The sequence below is a fragment of the Magallana gigas genome, chromosome 2 (genome assembly GCF_963853765.1).
Source record: "Magallana gigas chromosome 2, xbMagGiga1.1, whole genome shotgun sequence".
In the NCBI taxonomy this organism is placed as follows: domain Eukaryota; kingdom Metazoa; phylum Mollusca; class Bivalvia; order Ostreida; family Ostreidae; genus Magallana; species Magallana gigas.
Window position 1 is genome coordinate 9,623,887 of NC_088854.1, and position 24,624 is coordinate 9,648,510.

A 24,624-nucleotide genomic window follows, 5' to 3' on the forward strand; every position below is an offset into this window, starting at 1 on the left:
ATTAATCAGAAGAGTTTTCATATGCTTCTTGGCGTCTTGCGCTTGGTGGTGCATATCAAACCGCAAGATCGCCATTATTGGTAAAACAAGAACACAGAATTTACTCTAATATCTGATGTCAGTAAGAGCCTCTTAAGAATTTCCCAGGCAAGTGTAGTGACATTGTTATAACTATTGTTGGTGCCAGTATTGTAGATTTATTGTCTTTTTCCAAGAGCTGTTGTTCTGCATCTACTGTACCGGTTCCAAGTTACATGTTAGTTTATCAGTGATGTGTAATTAACAGTCATCAAGTGTTGACACCGCATGGCCTAGTGGAAAGTTAGGCCTTGTAAGGTTCGAGTCTCACTGTGATCTCTCTTGTAATCGAACATAATACGGCGTTTATTGTTAATTTTGCAGCGGTTTTTTTTTAAGTATATTGGTAATTTTGATAATTTTTGGCAAATAACTTATAATAATTTCATGCCGCAAGCTTGATTTGAGGAAAGGATTTGTAAGTAGAAAGCAGCTGTCGATGAAGGACATACGTGATAAAATAGTCAATTATCTGAACTAAATGCAAGCATTTTACGTAATATTGTTTTTGATACTCGACGTAATTGAAATCTTTATAACCCACGTGTATTGCCCTGTAGTTAACTAATTGATCATTTTAGGAAGTTCTCACGTACACAAGTCAAACACTTGCTATGTACTTATCCCAAATTTCCTGTAAATGAAATAATAGGTAACGATAACACTCACTCCAAGTAGTGTGTTTATAATCAGTGTGCTTTTTTCATATTTAAAATGCATCAAACATAACATGATGTGAAGATGTAGCGTGTCCGCTGACTATATAAAGATTGGGTGGGAATGTTAAACAAATTAAGCATAAGATCCATCTCAAAATAAATATGATTTTCCTTGCTAATAATAATTAACAAAGAACAACATTCGTTTTTAAATATTTTCCTGCTTTTTTTATATTAAGAACTCTACTTTTCTAGGAGATGAAAATATCATGGTCGTCCAGCCCTTTTAAGGTGGCATAAAACACATAACTAAGATATCATTGGGGATGAGAGTACATCATATATATGTGTTAGAATTTCAAATTATTCAATGCATGTATTTGACTAAAAGACGCATACTAAGAATTCTTATAAAGGTAAAAACTAAAAACCCCAGTTGGTTTTTTAAAGCACGACTTGCACGACAATACATGACATTTAAACCTAGTGCGCCACAATATTAGACTTCACAAAAATTCAAGAAAAAAGTTATAAAATTTTATTTAATTTTATTGTCTATTTTGAAAAAAAAAGTACGTCACAATGTGAAGGTATTATATCCCATTTTTTTCCGAAGCCCTCTGACTTAGATGTACTGAGTAACTTACGATTATATTACCCCACCGCCACCCCTACCTCCACCCCCGATAAAAACAAAGCAAACAAATAGAATAGTTGAGGGAAAATAATATACATGTAAATATAAAATGTTTCTGTATGGGTTCAAATTGTAAATCTCATCAAATATACACGGACCCTTTTTTTAACCTAATAATTAGAATAGTGCTCTGTTTTATCATGCCTGTGTCTTCATTTAAACAATAAAATGCTTTCTTTGGTGATTCTTGCGGGATACGAAGGTGGCAACATTGCAGAACAAAAAACGTAACCCGCTAACGCGGGTTATGTATTTTTTTTCTGCTATGATCGCTACCTTCATAACCCGCATGGATCATGAAAGAAAGAATTTTATTGTTTATATCTGCACCTTTCTTTTAACATATGAATGGTAAAAAAGTAAGTATAATTCACTAAATTAAAAAGTAAGTAGAATTCACTAAATTATTGTTATTGTTAGCTAAAAGAAACAGACAAATCGTCTCCTGTGTAAATTTGAATCTGACATCATCATGATTATTTCGTGCAGTCCGTGATTTTTCTTGACTTAAGTCCCGACTCGCTGTAGGTTTCAATCTCAGTCTGGCCGTCTCTATAGATCTATGAATTAAAATTTACTATAAGTTTCGGTAAGAAATATAGGGAATCTTATTCGGTGGGTGTAATATATAGACACATGTAATTTTGAGAAGAAGAAAAACTTGTTTGTGATGTTTTTTTTTTTTTTGGTTTAGCTTGTGAAGGAATTTGTGAAAATAACCACCATGACCTTGAATAAAAAATACTTTGTGAAAGATTTGTCTAAGATTCTGCCTGTTTTTGTTTTTTGTTTTGGTCAATCGGCCGGTAATAGCACCACATGGCCAAGTTAGGGGTAAAGAGGGGGGTTTTCTCAGTTTCATGCATGATTAAACACAACAACCCGATCCCTTGGCTTCCCCACAATGCTCCGGAAAACAGGCCAAGGAAATAAAGCAGACGAGACAGAGGTATATATCAAAGTGGATTAAATACTTATAATGTTAAGGCCACGTGCACTTTTTAGCAGGAAATGAATTGCTGATATACATTTATTATCTTTCCCTCTACTTAAGCAATCGAATCGATTAAAAAATAGCGATTTGGGGGGTTTCATTTCGCAATCTTAGAACCAAATACAAAAAAGATGGTTAATAAACTGTTTTAAGCTGTGTATTTGAGTGAGAAACTATTTAGAGGATCAACATGTGTGAAAATTGGTTTTCTAAATAGTCCAAAAATATTTCCCCTGATAATTATTTAATCCTTTTTCATCTTACTTATTGTAAAGTTATAAGTCACGTGCAGAAATATCACAGTAGCTCACGTTTTTGAAGCCGAAAAAAACCCTCTCAGATTGATTCATTGCGTGATGGCAAGATTACTCGATGTCGTCACACCATAATTTTTTCGGTTGTTATAAATTAAATTGGATAACATAAATGCAATCACTCTTTTTTCTTTAAATTTGAATGAAAAATATATTTTCTATTTGGTGGTGGTTGTGGTGGGGGTGGTTGGTTAAAATGCTACAAAATGAGTGCCGAACAATAATTTTGTCCATGTTAATGTGTAATTTAATTTCTGATTTCAAATAAAATTGAAGTTAGTGTGTTCGGAAGTGCATGGTAGTTAAATACATGTGCTCTTTTGGGAACAGCAGATATAGGAAATACGGCATGGGGAAAATATGTTTTTGTATAAAGGATATTTCTACGAGTCGGAGAATTAAATCGAATTTGTGTGCCCATGGATAAAGAGTGGTACATGTACATATGATTCATAATTTCTTATATGAATTAATGTTATGGCTTTAATTTAGGATGTTTTAACCGGAAAATAAACTATTTATTATCTATTTCGTCGTAATTGAAGTCTTATTACTATTTCCGGTAGTTTTAATTCTTTTTTTACAATAGCATCACTTAAAAACGCTATCGCCAATGTTCACCAAAAATGATTATCATTTCCGTTTATCGCAGATTTTGAAAGTGGAATTACCAAGTTAAAGAGCGACCGACAGCAACCGAAGAGGCGGAAGTAGAATCAATATTGCGTCAGTTCACTTCCGTTATATGAATTGTTTAACCGATTTCATAATTTATTGTCTGGCTGAACAAATATTTAAATGAAATAATCTTCCACATAATTATGAAAAACGGCGGTCAACAAAATTATATACACATCTGAGCAACCAAAGAAAATTAAGATTAGATTTTCTATAATTTGGTAAATAAAAAAAATCAAATTGATTGTTTTTATTTTTCTTTGCGGTATTTCCTGTTTATTTTTTTTTCTTTTCTGTATTCCCAGAGCTATTCTGTCAACGATTCCGGCCTGTATATTACACAAACTCTTTTCATCTAGGATATAGATAACGCCCAGTCACTAAATTTGTTTCTTTCTCAAAGAGACACTTACCCTCAACAAAAACAAAAAAACAACAACAACAGACCAATCTATTTTTTGAAAAACAAAAAAGTTAGTGTGTAACCATGATAGATGTAGCAGAAACACACTAGATAAAAATCATTCGGGGATCTAGGATAATATCTAATATTTTTATCTGAAATACAAAATTATATATCCACAGTTTAAATCTATTTACTCGCTTTTTTATAAAGAAATTTTCTTCGTAATTTACGGGTCGGAGAGAAAAGATGTAGATTTTTACTTACTTTTGTTTCGACTGATGAATTGAATTGAAGATTCTATTGACTATACGTATGTCAAAATGATTTTACACAAGTTATAACAACATAGAGTGTCATCTCCTTAATACACACATTATATATTAAACTTACTGCCTTGCAAATAAACATTTGACTGATTAATTGTAGACGCAGACTAAGTAAAATAGCTTGTACATTTGTAGTTTATCAGTTTAGATAAATTCTGTAAAAGTAGTTTTCCATGTAAAAAAAAATGAATAATAAAAACCCACCATTAATGGATATAATCATGAGAACTCTATGGAAATAAAAATATTGATTATATTTGAACAATATTTACTACATATGTAAGATGACTATGAATATCAATAATCATTGATCAGGTAAAAGTAATAAGGCAGTTATTAACCACATGTTTTGCCTTGCATTTATCGGATAAAATGTTTTAACTTTTTATATGTTAGGGTTTTTAACCCTTTATGTAAATCTATCCCATGGCAAATTGAATATGTTTTCATTTTTATTTATATTTGTACTGGGAAAAATTAATGAAAATTTAAAAAAAATGTATTGTTGTTAGGCCTATATAGAATCTTTGTAATGAGTTAAAAAATTACCTAAAAATTATTCTGTTTAATTTAAATTTTTTGTGTGAAAATATTGAAAGAGAAAATAAAAATGAAAGCACGGAAGAGGTATATAATCACAAAAACTGATTCCGAATAAACAAAATTAAAAGTGTTTTATAGCTTGATTTGCTTATCATCTTGTTATAATTTTATTTTCGGCAAAAGAAACTATTACTTCAAGACTATATGCTGTGAAAATTGATAAATAAAACTGCTAAAATCGTGAAAATTTTAACAAGAGATAATTCAGAAGTATGAAAATGGACCCCGTACGAAAAATTGTCACAACAATGTGTGTATTTTTTTTTAGTTATTAATTTTATAGTAACGATAAAAAGTGGAATTTATGAAATCAAAAGATCAATCATCTTTCTTTTTGATTATTTTCATCAGGGTTTTTGAAAAGGATTCTTTTCCTAAGGTAATAATATTGATAAAAATTTTAGCTATATTTTGATGATTTTTTTATTTTGGGCAAATCGATAAAAAAAATTATACAATAAATACCTATTTATTTCTGTCGAAAAAAATCATCCCGATTTTATCCACTAAGAAAACATTTCCGACTGCGTTAATAGTGTATATCAGACCATCTAAGTTTGAGAAATGATTATGACATCTTAATTCTCGGGCCGACAGACAAAATAATTTAAATTTTTGGATTCTCGCGACACTCGGTAAAAAAACCTTGTTTTTCTTTTCAAAACACCTCTATCCAGTAGGTGCGAGTTGATATCCATCGTAAAGCCCTTAATTTGTCTGTTAAGTGCCGATTATCAATTAGGCGCGCTATTCATCCCCAATAATAGATATGAAAGGTATTTTTTACTCGTCCCCCCGTGTCGAGGTAATCTGCTATTGTTTGTTGTTGTATTGGTTGTTTTTTCTGCTCGCAATCGGCCCGACCCAATTGCAATTAAGGCGTCGCAGACATGTGTTTTATCCGTAATCTAGACAAATCTGTATATACTTCCATATTTATCTCTTTAAGGGATCGTGTAAAGTTCGGATGCTCCTGAGTGGTCCGTTGGGTAATCAAAGAATAAAACTGAAATCTGATTGGATAAAAGTTCTGTTCTAGTACTTTTTTGAATAGGTGACCATCGTGACGTCATAAAGGGGTACAAAAGAAATGTAATGAATATTCATGTTTGAAATGTAAAAACATTCAAAATTTCAAAATGGCTGACCATTTCTTTCCTAAATCCGTGTGCACGAGGCAATTTGTTTCTATGATTGTCCACGGTACCGAACTGGGAAATAATTTTGTGTCATGTTTTGCTTGTGTATAACCGTTTGGTCTTTTGCAGCCAAATATGGTGGCAAAAGACCGTAAGAAACTAAGCTAAAAGTCAATAAAATCGGACAGTTTTTTAAGTAAAGGTGGACATTTATAAGCTAATGTTGAGTTTATTGTCGGCTTTTTCTCGGATTTGCAAACTTGCTAATAATTGTGAGAGTCGAGTTTTTGATGTGTTACAATTTAATCAGAAAAAATCAATGGCTTAAATGGAAACGACAAAGATGTGCGAATAATCTTGCTCCCAGTAATGCAAAAGTCAAGAGAAATTCTCCTCACAACCAGCCTTCCACATCCCACAGTCAGTATTGGGTAAGTTGCATCTAAATATCTTTATAAAATTTCTAATTGTCTTATTTGTTATTCTGGCAAGACAGTGCATCCCTATTATATACATAAGAGCGAAAGAAAATAATTATAGGTGATAAAAGTCAACTCCAAAAAAGAAAATAACATTGAAATAAAAATAACCCTGAAAATTACGAGTAAAATAAAATAGTATTTTTTTACACCTCTAAGGTGAACGACCCTTAATTTTTATTTGATTATTAATATTTAGAAGATTAAAATTATATTTACGTAAAATCTCTTCAACTCAATGGAGAAAATAAAGAATAAAAAAGACAGTTTTTATATTCGACGAGAGGTAGTCTTGGCTAATATTAAAATAATAAATTCATTCAATTATATGCAAGTTAAACTTCACACACAATTTATTGTTATATTTATCAATTTTCATCTACAACATCTACAACGATATAAAAATAAATTTAAGACATTAAATTAAATAAGAATATGGATTTATTGACATTCAAAACATCTACTCTCATATAAAAAAGTTCTCCCTCTCTCTCCTATTTTTTTGCGTTGAATCTGAGCTATTGAGAAGGAATAAAACAATTGAAACAATTTGAAAATTTCCTTAAAAAGTATTCTTTTTCATATATATGATTAATATATATGCATACACATTATTTGAACGCAATCAATTTAATTTCCTTCAGCAGTGTTTTTTTGCACAGAAAAATGATGTGTCAACAGGAATAAAACTAATTACAAAAAGATTAAAATAGTTTGAAAAAAACAACAAAAATTAATGTACAAAAAAAACCAACAAAATATAATTAAATAAAAAAAAACATAAAAAAAGCAAAACGTACAAACAAAATAATAATTCTAGGAAAATACATAAAATAACCCATACACACTCCCTTCTCTAAAATACCCTTAATCTGAAAAAAAAACTGCAGACTAGTCAATATCAGATATCTAATCTAATTGTTCCCATAAATAATATTGTTATATATTCTATTTAAAAAATATGAAAATAATCCAACATTATGATATTTTATTTTATGTAGAATATAAAATATATGATTTTTAAAAATACACGCATGGACAGTTGAAAAAGACAAGGACACCCCTGAAATGAACATTTCTTGAATTATTAATTATAATTGAAATCCGATTTCTTTCACGGAAAAGCCCGAGTTTCCCTTCCATCATCTAAAGAACTTTTCCACCCACTTCTGGCCAATTTTTGCTAATTTTCTACAAATTGCTAGCATTTGACAAAATGTTGAGACATTATTCCATCAAAGAAGCACATCGGAGAGAGAAATCTCTCTACTTTCTCGGCTTTTAACTTATTACAGAAATCTTGAAAGCATGTAATTTGGGAGCATCCTGCCCCTGACTGCAGAATGAAGATGTAGCACAGTTCGTTTCCGAAAGAGCATGCCAAATTATTAGTTAAATCATCACTCGCCCTGTAGATTAACCATCTATTATGGCACCACTCGAGACCGAGGCCAGAAATTCACGCCGGCGAGTCTCTTAAATAATAGAGAAAATGGTGCAAAATTAACTAATTTAATACAAATTTCAGGCCTGCATGTTATTGTTAAAGGATTCCATTGCGGTTGTCATTTTTGTCCAATTATCACGTGTAAACCAATACTCCGGGCTGGCGCTCCCGGCACGCGATGCACGGCATCGGAAAACAGGCCTCATTCAAATCTCTTTAGAAATACTCAGACTTTGGCAAAAAAGGAAATGATAGGGTTTATACCAATTGATAAATTCCGTTATCGACCTTCAATTTTCCTGAAAATTGAAAAATAAAATGATATAACATGGCCTTTTGGGCATATTATTGTCTTGTACCTATGGGGGTTTCTTCCTCCAGGGTCTTGTTTTACACTGGGTGCCTGTATATACTGACACATGCATGCACTACGATAGACCAGTTCTAGTTATTCTTTGACATAGAAGTCATTTTATGCTCGACTTTCTGAAAGAGTGTATTGTATGAATTAAATTCAGATCTAGAACCAAATTGAAAGGCTTTTGCTTACATGGTATATTTTAAAAAGCTGGACTGTCACTGGTCTTCTTGAAGCCACACATACATTTGGAAGTTTAAATTGAAAGAAATATCTTGTTTATGTTACATTTGTATGCAAAGCTTAGAAATTCGAACTTGCAAATTCATGAACAACTCTTGAAACTAATTAAAACTCGGCTGAACGAAGAACCAGATTTATCGTCTGACTCACTGTTGCCCACCTTTTTTTCGGCTTTTTTGCGCCCCTTCCTCCAGACTTTTTTAAAGACAGTGGTTCACTTTGGTTCCATTCTTTGTCTGTGGATTCCATCATTCAAAATAATAATTTCTGTCGTAACTTCCATTGTTAGACTCAGTCTATCTAAAAATTGAAATCAGGAAAAGGTTATTATTGTTTATCATTCCCTGTTTTATAGTCTATATCTGATTTAAGTCTGTAGCATGTATTTATGTTTATGAAAACATATTGTTAACAAAAATATGTTTTATATTTGTATGCTTAATCATAAGATTAAAGCGTTGAAATGAGTTTCACGTGAAATAAAATGTTAATGAATCTAAAACGATTGAAAAATGATATACAAATTGAACTGCACCAAGTAAAAACGAGCCACACAGCATACCGTTGACTGAGTGCATTTGTGACAACATCGGAGTGTCGTCATTTTTTTGCGCTTTCTGTGTAACTACCGCTATATTTGACCATTGTCAAAATCCCCAACCTAATGTAAAGATGACGGTTCCCATTTCTCATCCCGATAATTAGGAAAAAGAATTTTTGCTTGTCATCAAGGGAGACAAACGCATGTCACGTAGATGAATAAACGGAAGCTAAATGTTCATTATTAAGGTTATAATCGGCTCATATGGCCGGGACGGAGTTTTACACGCTTTTAATCTGTTTTCTTGCAGAAATCAGTTACTCATTTGCTTAAATTAGTCGCAGTGGGTATTAAATACCCTCGAACGAACCTAATACACAAACGAAATCATTTGTTCTATTAATTGGCAAAATATCGACATCAACTAAGTTTATCTAATTTCGGCGAAGATTTTACATCGTTTATTATAAGAATTATGGCAAATCAGTCGAGTCCCAAGCGGCTCTTGGCTAGCACAGCATCCTTAATTGGCCAGAGAAAAGACAGAGCGTATATGACAAGAATAACTTATGAAGGGAAAAATGGTTTAGAGTAATTGCATTACTCGGAGACCTCTCAGTTTTGCCGATTCTGTCGACGACCATTTTGATACCATCGCTAGTACACCTGTTTAGAGGAAAATTGTTAGTTTTTCCGGGTTTTGGCAATTGAATTATCTTTTGTCTCTAGTATTACAAAAGTCAATGTCACTGTCAATTGTTCTTTCCTTTTTACAATTAGCTGAAAATGACTGTGAGGGAGGGTTAAATAGATAGATATACGGATAGCTAGTAGAGAGAGATTTATATAGAAAAAGAGACGTCCTTTATACTATTTACCGAATGTTTATAATTATATGTTTTATACATCTACAAAAATTTTCATTCTTTTGAAAACAATATAAGTTAAAATTCATTTATGCATAGACAGAGCTACTTGTGTTTACACTTCATCAACGTAAGTTTTTATTCCGGACATCTTGATTTATTCTCTGAACATTTCTCTAAAAAGATCAACAGAAAGATCAATAAAACATATATTATTTATAGTCCATGTTTTTTTAAATAAAAGAAAGTGCCCACTCAAAACAGAAATTCATTAAAAGGATGTAACATGTCTACTCTTGAATGTATCAAAATGAAATTTTCACATTTAACACTTGGGATATAGTACGTTAAACTTTGAGAAACTTGATTGTTTTTCCTTAAAATGAACAGCTGTTGATTAGGAAAATGAAGTGAAAAATTACAATACAATAGAATTGTTTAAACATTTCCGCACTTGAAGCCCATTGCCGAAATAATGCGCAACATTGACAGATGGAGCCTAATATTTCCCTCTTTTCCATAATTAGGGAGGAATAAAGTTCTTTCCTATTCTCCGAATCAAAACTGTTTTACAACTTCTTCTGGTAATTAGTTAGACCAGAAAAAACGGTGGAATTGTTCTGAAACAAAAAAGGGGATTAATTTCAAGTCCGCTGCCTCATTCCAGTGTAGTAACAACGCATGCACATTCCATGTGTAAGTTTCACAATTTTATTCCTTCTTAAACCGAAGCATAATTAATTGTTTAAATAGCTCATTTTAGGCGTTTAAATATTTTCCTAGCATGATTAATAGACTAAGCACCTGAGTAAACACTTTATGATAAAATTCATTTATACCATACAATGTTGACTGACACTGGAAACTCAATGTACCATTCGGTACTAAAGTGTGTATATTTCTTGAAAATAAGATATACCGCCTTAGGGAAATAAGGCTGTTTGTCAATTATCACTGTTTTACAATTTCCACCATCTTTGTAATTTTATTCTTAAGTTGAAATGTCTTTGATGAAAAATAAACTGTTTATTTGAATTTTTTACGACACTCACTTAAAAATATAGGAGGATTTTTTTGGTAATCGAATCTTGATAAATATCATAAGACTAGAATTTATCAAATAAAATTGTTTTCTTACAGCGGATTACAAATTTAAAGTACAAAATGCGTAATCAATTATACAAAACACCGACAAAGAAAATTATCAATATTTCTTTTCCTTAATAAACCGGGTTTCCAAATTTCGTTTATAAATCCTCTTAAAAAAACCTGCGATCAAAAATATAATTTCAAATATTTGACAGCATTAATCTTATATCTGAAAGCGATGGAATCGATATTTTTAGATAAAAAGTAATATTATCATTTGTATTTCTAATTGCCTCGATATTATGTTAAATAAAGGATATTCACATTATACCACAAGCTATAACATTGCAACTATGTAATTCAATCGTAACAAATCGTGGGTACGTTATTTAAGATTTTAATGATTTCACTTTCATCAAAATATTGATCTTTGAGAAATCATAGTAAAAGTGTGAAAATAAATAAATACATATATAAAGAGTACATTGCCAGCCTAATAATACTTCAGGTCCTTGAAATGTCTTGGATTGTTATTCCTCGTTTGGTAAGGACGCGACAGGAGTATTCATACTGCTATCGTGAGACATTCAGTGTTAATTTTGCTCGCTATGATGCTGTTTTGGAAAATCAGCGAAGAGTTGTCCCAGCTAACGTGATCAGAAATTGACGATTAGTGATCTTGCATTTGGTGCGTAATCTAGTTGTCATAATTTGATCCGAAGCAAGACAGGCCTCAGATGGCTTTCCTTTTAAATAACACCGTCTTCCGACGTCTTTTGTCTCCCTACCGGATTCCATAATTATCACAGCCGGGATAAGGAAACTGTGAATTAGCGGATTTTATACGAGAGTTAACATCTCCCTCGCGAAGATTAATTCCATCCATTTACGAGTTTCCCCTAATCATACGCAGATTCCAAGACGTCTTTCGCTATTGGTTGATTTTTAGTTGTCACCTCCTCTTTGATAACCCTCGCAGAAAAATCCAAACATCAAAGCTTAAAGCCGAGTTATTAAAAAAAGAAACCAATGTGGATGCATATTGTTTTCACAATTTTTTCCTAAATTAGAAATATCTTTGCTGATTTCAGATCCTAAATTTCAAATGAATAAAATGCAGTACCCCGAGGGCCATGGACAGAGACCCACCTCTTTCTTTATAGAAGACATTCTTCTTAACAAACCCAAACCTACATTCCGGGAACTACCGCCTTCTCTTCAACTGAGACCGACTGTTTCGGATTTTCCGGGATACCCTTATTTTCCGGGTATCTTCTACCCGCACCAAGTGCTTCATCAGACTCCAAGCTTTATCAAACACCCAGAACATCCTTTTTTGATGCCGTCTGTTGCCGGTGAGTACACTTCAAATATTTAAACTAGATTTACTTAATAAATATTTTAAAATCCAGGTTGTACAAAAAGTAAACTACAACATAAAGCTTTAAATGGACCTACCGAATTTATTTTAGCAACATGCATTAAATTATGGTATCCATTTTTTATGGAAGTGTTGTTCTTAAATCAAATTTTAAAAAAAATTAAAAAATCAACAATTTTGATACAAGAAATTACATTCTTCATCAAACGCTATATTAAATTTTAAGATTTACGGGCTGATATTTTTTTTAGATTTCCAATTCCCAGATATTTCAATAATTTGATATATTATATACCTATTATGGATACGAATAAGAGAGAGAAAAAATGATATTGAAAAATGAAGATTTAATTGATCATTTGGAAGCGTTTTCCAAACAAACTAAGACCAATTTTGTACAAAGAACTTCAATCATTCATAGATTTATTCTATATTTAACAAAATAACCCATTGGTCACTTAATTCCCCGTTTATTCAAAACCTTTCCTTTGATTATTCCATTAAATTTACTTTGATATATAGGGATTGATATTAAACTTAATATCACTTTTCAAGTGCTTGGCTTCTTATCACAGCTGAGTGGTTGAAACACTGGACATATTAAGGCTGCTTAAAAAATGATGGCAGAATTTTATTTGTATTTCTTATTTTTTTTTTCATTTAAAATATCCTTGATTTCGACAGACTTGTAAATTTTAAATAACATTTTTAAAGAAATAAACCTTTAAACAACGAATTCAGTTAATTATAAAATGTATAACTTGATTTCTACCGGAACTTTGTGCCATCTCAAAATCGTCTTTATTTCCTGTCCCACTGTTAACCGGATGCCAGTCCCATGGATCTGGAATGAGTCTACTCAGACTAGAGTATTTGTAGACCTGTCTGTGTGTGGGTACAAGGAAACATCTTTTGAATTCATCTCTTGAAATATTTTCACGTAAAAACCAGAGAGAGAGAGAGAGAGAGAGAGAGAGAGAGAGAGAGAGAGAGAGAGAGAGAGAGAGAGAGAGAGAGAGAGAGAGAGAGTATCAAACTAAGTGTGGTGTTTTTTAAACGTAGAAAAATATTTTAACAATTATAAATCAAAAATCTGAGAATGAATCAAAATTAATCCAATTAAAAAAAAAAAACCCAAAACTATCAATTTAGTGATGTCATTTCGCGTTTTTCTAGAAGCTACCTTTCAAAAAATTGTTTTTTCTCGAGATTGGTGAAAGATAACCACCCATAGTATTACCTTTTAAGATTAGAAATAAATAAAAGTGTATAGAGGTAGGATCTCCAAATTTCATATAGTTTATTTTTTAATTCCTCTGATCTACAGGAATAATGCAAGGCGTGTCAGCTTGCCATATTTAATTAACATTAATGAGATTTGCATTTAGAATGAAAATCACCTACATAACAATTATTTGTTTCCTTATTTTCTATAACTAGAATAAATTTATTTAATTAACATGAAATTCATGATACGGATTTCTGCCAGGATGTAAAAAGTCGTGTGAAATAAAAAAATCGAATTCAAATATACTCGTAATCTCCATTTTAATTGATATTAGTCCGTAAGTCCCCGTAACTTCAATAGAAGGGGAAATATTGTACAAATAGAACAGAAATAATTCCTTGTGACTTCCGAAAATAATGACAATTGTATGACATAAACTTTTAATTTTCAATCTATTTAGAGCTCTGTGAGCATTTAATATACGAATTCGTGAAAATGAAAGCAAAATTACTAGATTTAAACTTCTAATTTGCAAATCTATTTAGAGCAATTAGATAAACAAACCAATAAAGATGAATGCAAAATTGTCGAATTAAAAAGTTTTTAAATTTGTTTTTCTTATTATTTTCTATCAATATTCTACAAATGAAAAATATTGCTGATTTTTTTTTTTGAATAATCGCTAAGTTTTATTGCACTTGAAGATTTTATTGTTAACTGGTTTCGTGATAGAATGACTGATATTCAATATAGAAATATTTTTCAAAGTAAAACAATGCATCAAGTCTAGACAAAACAAACATTGGGATATTATATATTAGAGGAATATTATATCATTATTTGCAAAGAGACTTTCAGCTTTAGATAGAAGATGAAATCCTTCCTTTGTACTCACTCGAGTGCCGACATACTGTAATTAGATTGTGATAATGATAATAAAAAAAAGAAGATTTTAAGGAACCCGTCACCAATAGTGAAAAAAACATCAGAAAATAAAACTTTGTTTGATATTTTCATTCGAAGATTTATAAAAAAAAAAATAAAAAATTAAACGAACAAACAAAAAAATAAAAAAATAAAAAAAACAACAAACAAAAGAAAAAAACACCACAACCCGCCCCCCCCCCCAAAAAAAAAACCCCAAAGCAAAACCCACAAACAAACAAAAAAATCGAATCAAAACAAAAAACCAATGATCATCATTACTGTCATAATCAACAATGTAAATATACTTTAACTTAAATTAGATGTAATCACAAACTCAAGTTAAGGCCCCTTCTTATGGATACAGTCACTTTGGCCTTAAATTTCTCTCCATATTAACAGTCTTAAAATTGAACAACAGAATAAAATTATCAGCGATTCTCACCCAGATTACGCTTCTTGGAGTCCAGTTCCACCTATTTACCCCCCAAAATCTTTTATCTGCGGAATCCCCCGACCAGAGTTATCGCTCTTTGAGTATTCGAATTAATCACGCCGCTTTAGAAATAATTTATCTTAAAGATGTTTATAAGCTCAATAAAGTCAGGAAAAGTGAAAAGCCAGTTAATACAATTATCAGCCGTGATTATGTGATTACTGAAAAGGTGTCTTAAGTTACTTAATACACTTTGAAAATTGAGATAGTAGAAATTGAAAGAGATATACGTTATCCTTACAAGTACGGTAATACATGGGGGGGGGGGGGGGGGGGCAAGTTTTATGTTTTTTGACCATTAAGACAGTTGTTTTTTTTTCTTTTCGAATTGTTAATAAGTATAGGAGTTTTGAATCGCTCATGCTTTTAGCAGATCCTGCGTGGTTAACGTAATTTTTTTTCAAGTTTATATTATTATACGATGCCAAACGCGTTGGATGGCATGTGCTAATTTTGTTGTTGTTGCATTTTATTACCTTTTCAATGTTATACAACTCATTATGTTGAACAATGATTAAGAATAAAGCAACAAACTAAAATAAAAATCTAAGAAAAATAACCTCAGTATATTGGAATTCATTTTACCATTGATATAATTATGTTAAATTTTCAAATAATGTTGGTTTTTATTGGATGTTTTTACCTACACGTAGATTCGAGAGTGAAATTTGTCTTTATTAGTAATATACATCTATCAATTTTGTCTAATATAGAATGGGAGTGTCCTAGTATAAATGATATTTTCGGAACCCTGAGGAAGCTACATGTACATTTACTTTGTTTTATCGACTTGATTTTAAACATGCAACCTTTTACCAGACCAGATAGCGTAGTAATGAATGGGTTAGTTTGTGCAATTTTTAAAGCAATAGATATGCAAGTACTATACTTTGAAAGTAGACTTAGATATTTAACAATATTAATTTTTAGAGTGTTATATAGTATAGTAGATTTTGCAAATATATTAAAAAATCACAAATTTTAAAAAAGTGTCGTATTGTAAATAAGAATTCTCAAATGTAATATAGAAAATAATCACTCGGCAAATTCAATGTAAATGATACGAAGGCCTTTCAACATATGCATTTATTACTAGCATTTGAAAACGTTGAACTTCCTTTATAGAATAAAACACCCACGTGTTCACAAGAAATCTGTGTTATTCTTTGAAGGACATGTACTATAAGACATACAATTCAATAAACGTACATATGATTGTGTTTCGCTGCATTATTTTGTTATTATTACCAAATCCAATAAACAGATAATGTAGGGTAAGTTTAGTTATTTAAAGTTGAAATGCATCAAATACATGTATATATTACATTGTTATATTATTCAAAATTTTTGTATTTTTGCTATAATGAGAGATCACTTTTTTAACATTGGGGAGAAAAGCACAATATCCATTTTTATTAAATTGCAATGTAAGGCCATATAAACATTTTCCAAAGGAGAAGCATTTGAAATAGTTGAATATTTAATTCTATTATCTTTTGGGATAGCGTCACAAATTTTGAATAACAAAAAACATGCAACAGTTGAGAACAGTTGTGTTTAACAAAACATGTATATATTTATCTCTTTGCTGCAAAATATGAAAAAATACTGTCGACATAATTTTACAATATTGTCAAAACACGCAGTTGTTAAACTATAAAAAATTGCAGATATAACTTTCAATATCAAAAAAGGCGCCTTCCGGCGAAAAAAGTGTGTCAGATTGAAACAAATAAGCTACAAATCTATATAAAATTCGATCTTCCATTTCGGTGATATTTAATTGTTATTAATCAAAAGTATCTTAAACTAAAACAAGGTTCCTTCTCCTTAACCACAAATAAAAAGGGCACTGTAAATTAATTTGCTCCTATCTTCCTTTTCTGTAATGAACATTAAACATGTGTGCGTGTATGAGTGTTGTTGTTGTTTTTTGTGTATTTAATGTAAGTTGTAAATGATTATATTAGTTGCATGTTCTCATACCTCTATATAGAGGAAATAAAATATGACTGATTGTTTGATTGTAATGACTATTACTTTTATTTCAGGCTTTCCCCTGGCGCCTATATACCAGCACGATAGCCCCGGAAAACACTGCCGGCGCCGGAAGGCGCGCACCGTGTTCAGTGACCAGCAACTGAATGGACTGGAGAAACGGTTCGAGGCCCAACGATATCTGTCCACTCCAGAGAGGGTGGAGCTGGCAAATCAGCTCAGTCTGTCCGAGACACAGGTTTGTCACCAAAGCTTGGTTGTATTTGAACGAACATCAATGATTTTTATTTGATAATATATAAATGGAGTATAGAAACTCTGCTTTACAAGAAGCAGTATACATCCTTGGAAAAAATGGCGTATAGAAACTCTCTCATACCTAAATATAAATTTGCAGGGAAATCAAGTAAGGAATATTAAATAACGACATCATACTTTTGATAAACTGTGAGTTAATCCAATTTAATCCAAGATTATAGTTCTATGGAGCTAATTTGAAAAAAAAGATAAATTTTATTTTTTTGTGTAACAGACGTAGGTGTATTGCTCACAAAGTATGAATAGGTTAGCTATTATAGAATACATCCTCATATTTTTATGAAAATTGGAATAAGAATGGAACATGTGAGGATGATTTCAAAAGGATTATAAATAAAATCGATCAGAAACCATTGCTTTCGTAAGGGATTGAGTACTTAGATTTTTTAATACATCATCACCTAGATAATGCGATGACAGAAATCAAATTAACGGTCTTAACTTCGCATGTTTTGACAATAATGACAAAAATCTATTCGTTTGCGCTGACGTATTTTGCACCCCGATTACTTCAATAAACATATATAACGGTAGTCATAATCTTACAATAAAGAATTAGTTTTGTTTTTTAAGGAATGGCTATTAAATACTGATAAAAATACCAATATTGATAAAACACCCGATAATGATCAAACGATGGCACCCTTTGCATCAGTGCAAAGAAAAACACTTGATTATTTAAACCCTCACAATGACATGTCAAATATACTGAAACAATCTAACATTAAAAGTAAGATTAAAGCTAATAATGAGTTAAATGGCGGGGGAAAAAAAACAAATTAATGCCAGAATTTAAATGATACAATTATTTGTTTTATATTCAGGTAAAAACATGGTTTCAAAACCGAAGAATGAAACACAAAAAGTTACAGAAGAAAACTAACGAAGATGGGGAAGAGATAAATAGTGACGACATAAAAGAAACCGGATCTGACGATGATGATTCACGTGACAGTTTTACTTCCGGTGATGCGTCGGAAAAAGTGCAGTGTTCCAACAAAGTCAGTATTTTAGACAGCAAACTATCGAGTTCTTCGTTATACAAACCTTACCAACTGGAAACCAGGGAAGAGGAACAGGAAGACGAAATTGACGTGGTAGACAGCGAGAGTGAGGGATGAATGGGATCGGATCTGTGATTGTTGTTGTTACCTCATAGTGTCATGGCTGTTTTTACATAAACCTGGTGCTTAGATGTATTTTGTTTAAATACAGAATATTTGTTGAACTCAGAAATTCTAAATGTGTAACCATCATAGCTTTCACAAATTGTACTTCTTTATTATATGAACTGTATTAATATATGATATTACCTAAATAACTTAGGTATGTTACATCAGAGTTAAAGCAATTATTCTCGTGACACTTTTGTGTGAATATTTTTAACCATATATTCAACTCTGACATTTTTTCATGTTTGTGAGTGTGTATAAGTTGGTGTAAAAGTTGGTCTGTGTTTTTCATGTAGTGCTTTATTAACTGTAATGAAATCCGTAAATTTAGAATGCCGAAGCGAGAATATTACTTTATTTTATAAATCAACTAGTCTTTTGTAGAGTGTGTTTACAGTGCTGACAACTTTTACTTATATTTTTTTACTTTAGGTAGTTACCATAATTTATACTTATGAAACGTCCTTTGAATCATAATGAAGCACTATTTATGTGTAAAATTTTTCTTACTGAAAATATTTTTTTGCAAAAGATATTTTAGATGGAAAGTAATGGCCATAATTAGAATTTTGTGTGAAATGCTGTATTGTAATGGTGTATGTTCTATAGATGTGTATAAGCTGATGTTTGTCGAATGATCTTATATTTTAGCATAAGCATATAGCATATACCGTATACAGTTTAAGATGGATTTTATATTGAAATTTTGATTGATGCATTTCCAAACATAATTCTGTATAATATTTCAATATTTTCGATTCCGTCTATTATTTGAATATTTGTGTAACTAATAGATGTAATATTATAATAAAAACTTATGTAATAAAGTAGAAAAAATACCTTACAGGATGTAACAAATATTTTTTAAAAATTAGAATAAGAACAGTTCATTGAAATGGTGGGGCATCAGCGTGTTTGGAAGAGAATTTGGTTTCGGCCAATCCTTTATATCCATCCGTCCTGACCTAGTAAAATACTAGTTATATAATATCTGTGGGCCATTATCAGCAGAAAATGAAAGGATGACCCTATTAGAGCTACTTAAGGTCATCGGGCTAATTGAAAGGGGTTAAATAGGGATGGACCGCCTTCAAAAAGATTAAAACGTAATGAGAACATATTTCATCCACAGTCATTAAGGTGTTGTGGGGGTTTCACAAGAGCAAAGGCATCCCCACTACCGCCTGTTATATATGATATAACGTAGTCACGTGACTGACAACTAAAGCTGCCAGAAAACCGATACCCTTGTAGTAGCGTAACGATTATGTATCAACAAATTTGTGTTTAAGTATCCAATTAAGGCTTACTCTTCGGGAGGCTTAGATTCACGCCCTTCCGCTTGTTTCAATATTGACAACACCGTACAGCTAATGGATCAGTTGGTTTCACCTTCATTGTCCTTGGCGAAGCAACAGGCTTAATCCTTTCGTACCTCAATGCCGACTTCTTTTGTCCGCAAAACAACTTTTTCCACTACAACGAGTTAATGGAATGAAGCTTGTGACAAAAGATTGGCGGGAAACCTTTGTGATAGCATAATATTGTGTTTCCAAACGAGCTAATTGCTAGCCGGGTTTCTATAGGTAGCCTGTCCAGTTTGTTTGGCTAGGCTTCCGGCAATATACACGGTAAAATAACATCTACAAATATTGAAACACTTGGGCATTAGGAAATTAAACATTAACTGGAGGTTTCAACGGACACACAGGAAAGGTCTTGTTTGCAGTGTCATGAAAGTAACACTTACTGCTTTGTGGAATATTTTTTCATGGATATTTCAAACAATAAAATTCGAATTATATGGCAGAATATCTTTTAAGAGATTCAGTAGATAATGGATTTTGAAATTTCGTATTGATTTCTCATTGATTGTAAATAATATTTATTTCCTTTTAAAAACGGTTTTTAAAAAGTTGCACGGACTGTGCTAAAATTCATTTTTTTTTTGTTTGATTAATCTAAACAGCTCAAAATGACAAACATATGATATGATTAAACATAAATGAACAATCGAAAAAATCTAAATTCCGAAGGAAGTATTTTTACAAAAGCATGTATAATACAGTACAAAATAAAAGACAAGAAGTTGTCAATAAAAAGCATAGCTTCAAAGTCAATGAGGTATATACCACTTTACGAGAGTTTTTCAAAAGATTTTTTGCTAGAAAACAACGAAAATAACATCATAAATGTCACTTTATTTTGAAAGCAACGCACCACTGTAAAGAAAAGGTAATATGTACTTTGACTATATGACAACCTCTACTCTTTGTATTCGTATTTTCATATTTCTTGGAAAAAGCTGTTTAGACATGTCGCCAGTTAGCTACTTTATTTGCCTGGAAAACGCGTTCAAATATTCGATAATCTGTAATTCAACACGATACAGGAAGCCAAGAGTTTACCTGACTTCAATACAAATATACCATTTAAGTGTTACAAAACAAAAATGTTTAACGAGAGATAAGGTCAACATCACCTTCTTAATAAAAACAATTAAGCAGAATTAAAATCAGTGATTCCAGACGGGAGTTTGATACCTTTACACAATGCAAACATTTACTGGCAAACAATTTTACAAACTTTGAGTAACAACTGTTGAAAGGCTGCTTATACATGGAAAGCCCCTTTTATTGCAACGAGATTTTGCCAGCATAATTTAAATACTTTATAAAATACTAGTATAGAACTTCACTGCAAAGTAAAATGCTTTATGCTAGAAAAATGATGCATTTGAAAGCAAACTGAAGAGACAACACTGCACTTCATATGTGTAATAAAATTTGCACACTGCTGAATGGTTTAGTTTTTGACAAAATCTAATGATGGAATAACCTATTGTGAAAAGAAACAAAAGCATTCTGAACTTAAAAGGCAACCTCAAAAACCTAATTGTTTTCTTTAAATAAAATTTTTTTTTTTTAATAACATGTACATTTTGTTTAAATTAATGGTATTTAGTTAATGTAGTTTTGACTTTTTACTTCTAATTGTTACCGGAATATTTCCGAAACGCGTTCAGATGTGTTTCAGCAAAATAAAAAAAGACTGTAAATTATATATTATTTAATGCTGGCACATCATCCGATTAATAATATTAATTTATCTCATCTAACGTTTGGTATTCATTTGGTAAAAAGAATTTTTTTTCTTCTGGATTTCGGAAACATTGTTATGCACTGTAGAATTTTACCGATATAATTGTTATCTCTCTATATCAGATATGGAAACATCAGAAAATATAGCTATAGCTGTCCCGGGTAATCAGTTTATTCATAGCAGTTAAACAAAGAATATAGAAACCATGATAGTACATATAATTTGATATTTTGAATTTTAATGTGTAAGACATTACGAGTTATCCAGTATGACGCATCTCTTGAAATTAACCACAAGTTAAAAAGTTAAGTGTTTTCAAGAGACACTTCAAGTCACTCACATTTGGATGTGCTCAGCACATTGCTAAACCGTTGCTCTCAAAATATTAAATCGTAATTCTTAAGAATGTAACCTAACGCAATGCTCACTTAGCATTCATTATTTCACCACCAACAATTCGGATTAACAACTTTTTAATTTAAAGTGATTTTTCCGCAACACATTTAAATAAGCTTCTTAGGAAATTTAGATCCATTACTTATAAGTACATATTAAACTAAAGTCAATATAATACATTTACTTTGATATTTAACAAAGTCTAAGAGGATCTATACAAAGGGCTCCACACAGGTTATCCTTTCATTTACATCTCTGGAGAGAGTAAAAAAAAGACTCAAGGAAAACATGTTGAAAAAATGTAAACCAATAATTACCAAAATATATAGATGTTTTATCATAGACATTAATAATGCAGATTGCTGTTTCTTCAGCAGAAATAGAAAACCATGGTAGGTTATTCTAAACTGAACAGAGAGGTGTTTTCTTTTCAAATTCAACGTGCCATCAATGTTGATGTGATAACAGAAAGATATGTCGGCGTAGATATATGCCGCCGAAGAGCTAATCAAGTGTGAGTAGGTTTAAAATGTTAGTATTCCTTGAAAATAATGTAAACTGTAATGATATTAATATCCTTGCTACCTCATTATTTATATTGAAATACAAAACTTATTTAGATTAGTATATAAATTCGTATTAACAAAAAAATAAACCCACTGAGTTTCCAAATAATTTTCAAACTTTTGAGTGTTTTTTTTTTAGATTATTGTAGTATAATATGTAGGTACAAGCTACTCTAACTCTTCTTAAAGTTTCACTGGTGTGAAGGGACTGACCGTTACAACAGTAACTCTCATTCAACATGGGGATGACTCAGTAAGGCATAAAGTCCTAAGGTACATAACTTGCCTATCATGAGTTTTATTATTGCTTTCTAGCAATCTACATTCTTCATAACATGATTAGCAAAATATGAAATGATAGCATGCTTTAAGATGTCGTTATCTCTCAAATATTTTATAGCTTGCACAGCAAAGAACAAATACCATTTTCGACAAGGCATATTATTTCATTTAATGCATCTATATACGATGTATTTAACTTTAAAGCGACTAAGACACAATTTGAGCTCAAATTTTTCAAAATTCGTCTATCATTTTTTTAATGTCTAAAATGGTCAATATGGATGTTTTAATGCTTTGTCATTTGAAAGTTAAATATCTAGTTGCAAGGGAGTAACATAAGTTTTGTAAACTTGTAAACAAAGGTTGAGTCTTATTATTTTTTACATATACATAAGTTTCAATCTGATATTGCTTTGCTGTTGAAAAAATTTTCAATTAACACATTGAATCAGTTTATCTTGCCACCACGAATTATGTTGTCAAAGAAATGGTAATTTCTTCACTCCTCATTATATTTAAACAAATACATGTATAAGACTCAAGCTTTGTTTATATAACAACAAATGTTTTCCTCGGTTTCTAGCTTGTATCGTGTTTTCTAACATTCAGTTTTTGGTAAATCATTCAAAATGCACAAGTAAACTATTTTGTACATAAAAATCAAGAATAAGTTTTCATCTGAAATCGTGTCTAGGCCCCTTTGACTATTATGTCACCAAAACTGCATTGATATTTTTTTAAATAATGGTTTCATAACTTTTATAAAAAAAATAAAGAATATCACTTGAAAAAAGATATCTTCTTTTTCAAAAGTTTTATTTACACATTTACAGTCAAACTTTTTCATATCATGAGATTAAAATTTTTCTCACAAATATGCATTTAGTTTTGTTTTTTTTCTCACAAATATGCATTTATTTTTTTTTTAAAGAAAATGTTTTTAAAATCTATCTTGACCAATCCTTTCGAGTACCCTCCGTATTTCATTTGTTCTAAACCTCCGTAAGGGTGTATCATTTAAAGTTGAATCTCCTTAAGAATCAAAAGAACATCTTCCATGAAATCTGTTTTGTTAAAATTTTTTTGCATAATCATTACAAACAATTTCCCCTCTCAAACGGCCTCCCATTAGCCCATTTTCAACACGTAAATTTACCCTAATGCGATAGCTTAAGGCGTTAGTATAAAGTACCTTTAAACCTAACTAAAGCAAATCCTAAAAATACATAACGAGGGAGTAAGAATGAACACATGTATTTATGGGTTTTGTCTTTAATCTACTTAACAAGTTTTTTTTCATCTCTTGCGGCTAAGGATTTTCACCATTTAACTATTTCAACTGATTTTGAAGCATAACTGTTAAGTAAATTCACATTACTTTTTCCAGGTCTCTCTTGCAGAGCTTCTAGCAATGCACGTGGTATTTTTCATCTATATCGCATTATAATTAACACCCCGCAGTCCTACACCTGCACGGTTTATACAATTCGAATTTTTTGAATACATTACGCTTATTGCACTGAGTTTCCCATACATAATATTTGCCGTTCCTAGCTATATATGACTTTTGAAAGTCATCTTGTACAAAATGTGGCTTGACAATGATTTGTTTTTACACTGAAAACTTATCTAAAAATAAAGTAATAACAATATGAAAATTCAATTGTTTTCAAAAGATTTCATTTCATTGATTTCAATATGTCTCGAACTCAAGAATTACAGAAACTAGCAGAATGATTTTAAGCTACGTTATTTTAGAAACAATTGAGAATTTATCACCTTTCCTTGAGTTTACCTGTTCTGTATCCACTAAGGTATCGTTTTTCAGGACTTCTTGTCGACCA

The 24,624-nt window shown here is 31.2% G+C and overlaps 1 protein-coding gene across 2 annotated transcripts; it reads left to right on the forward strand.

The window, feature by feature from the left end:
• Positions 1-5,904: 5,904 nt before the first annotated feature.
• LOC105347804 (brain-specific homeobox protein homolog) lies at positions 5,905-19,278 on the forward strand. 2 transcript variants are annotated; one of them, XM_011457021.4, is made up of 4 exons: positions 5,905-6,325; positions 12,009-12,272; positions 16,998-17,182; positions 18,087-19,278. In XM_011457021.4, the coding sequence occupies exons 2-4, from the start codon at positions 12,023-12,025 to the stop codon at positions 18,381-18,383; spliced, it is 732 nt and encodes a 243-aa protein (XP_011455323.2). In that variant the 5' UTR covers positions 5,905-6,325; positions 12,009-12,022; the 3' UTR covers positions 18,384-19,278. The 2 variants fall into 2 exon arrangements, with proteins under 2 accessions (XP_011455323.2, XP_011455322.2); XM_011457020.4 differs by lacking the exon at positions 5,905-6,325 and adding an exon at positions 10,375-10,524.
• The last annotated feature ends 5,346 nt before the right edge of the window (positions 19,279-24,624 follow it).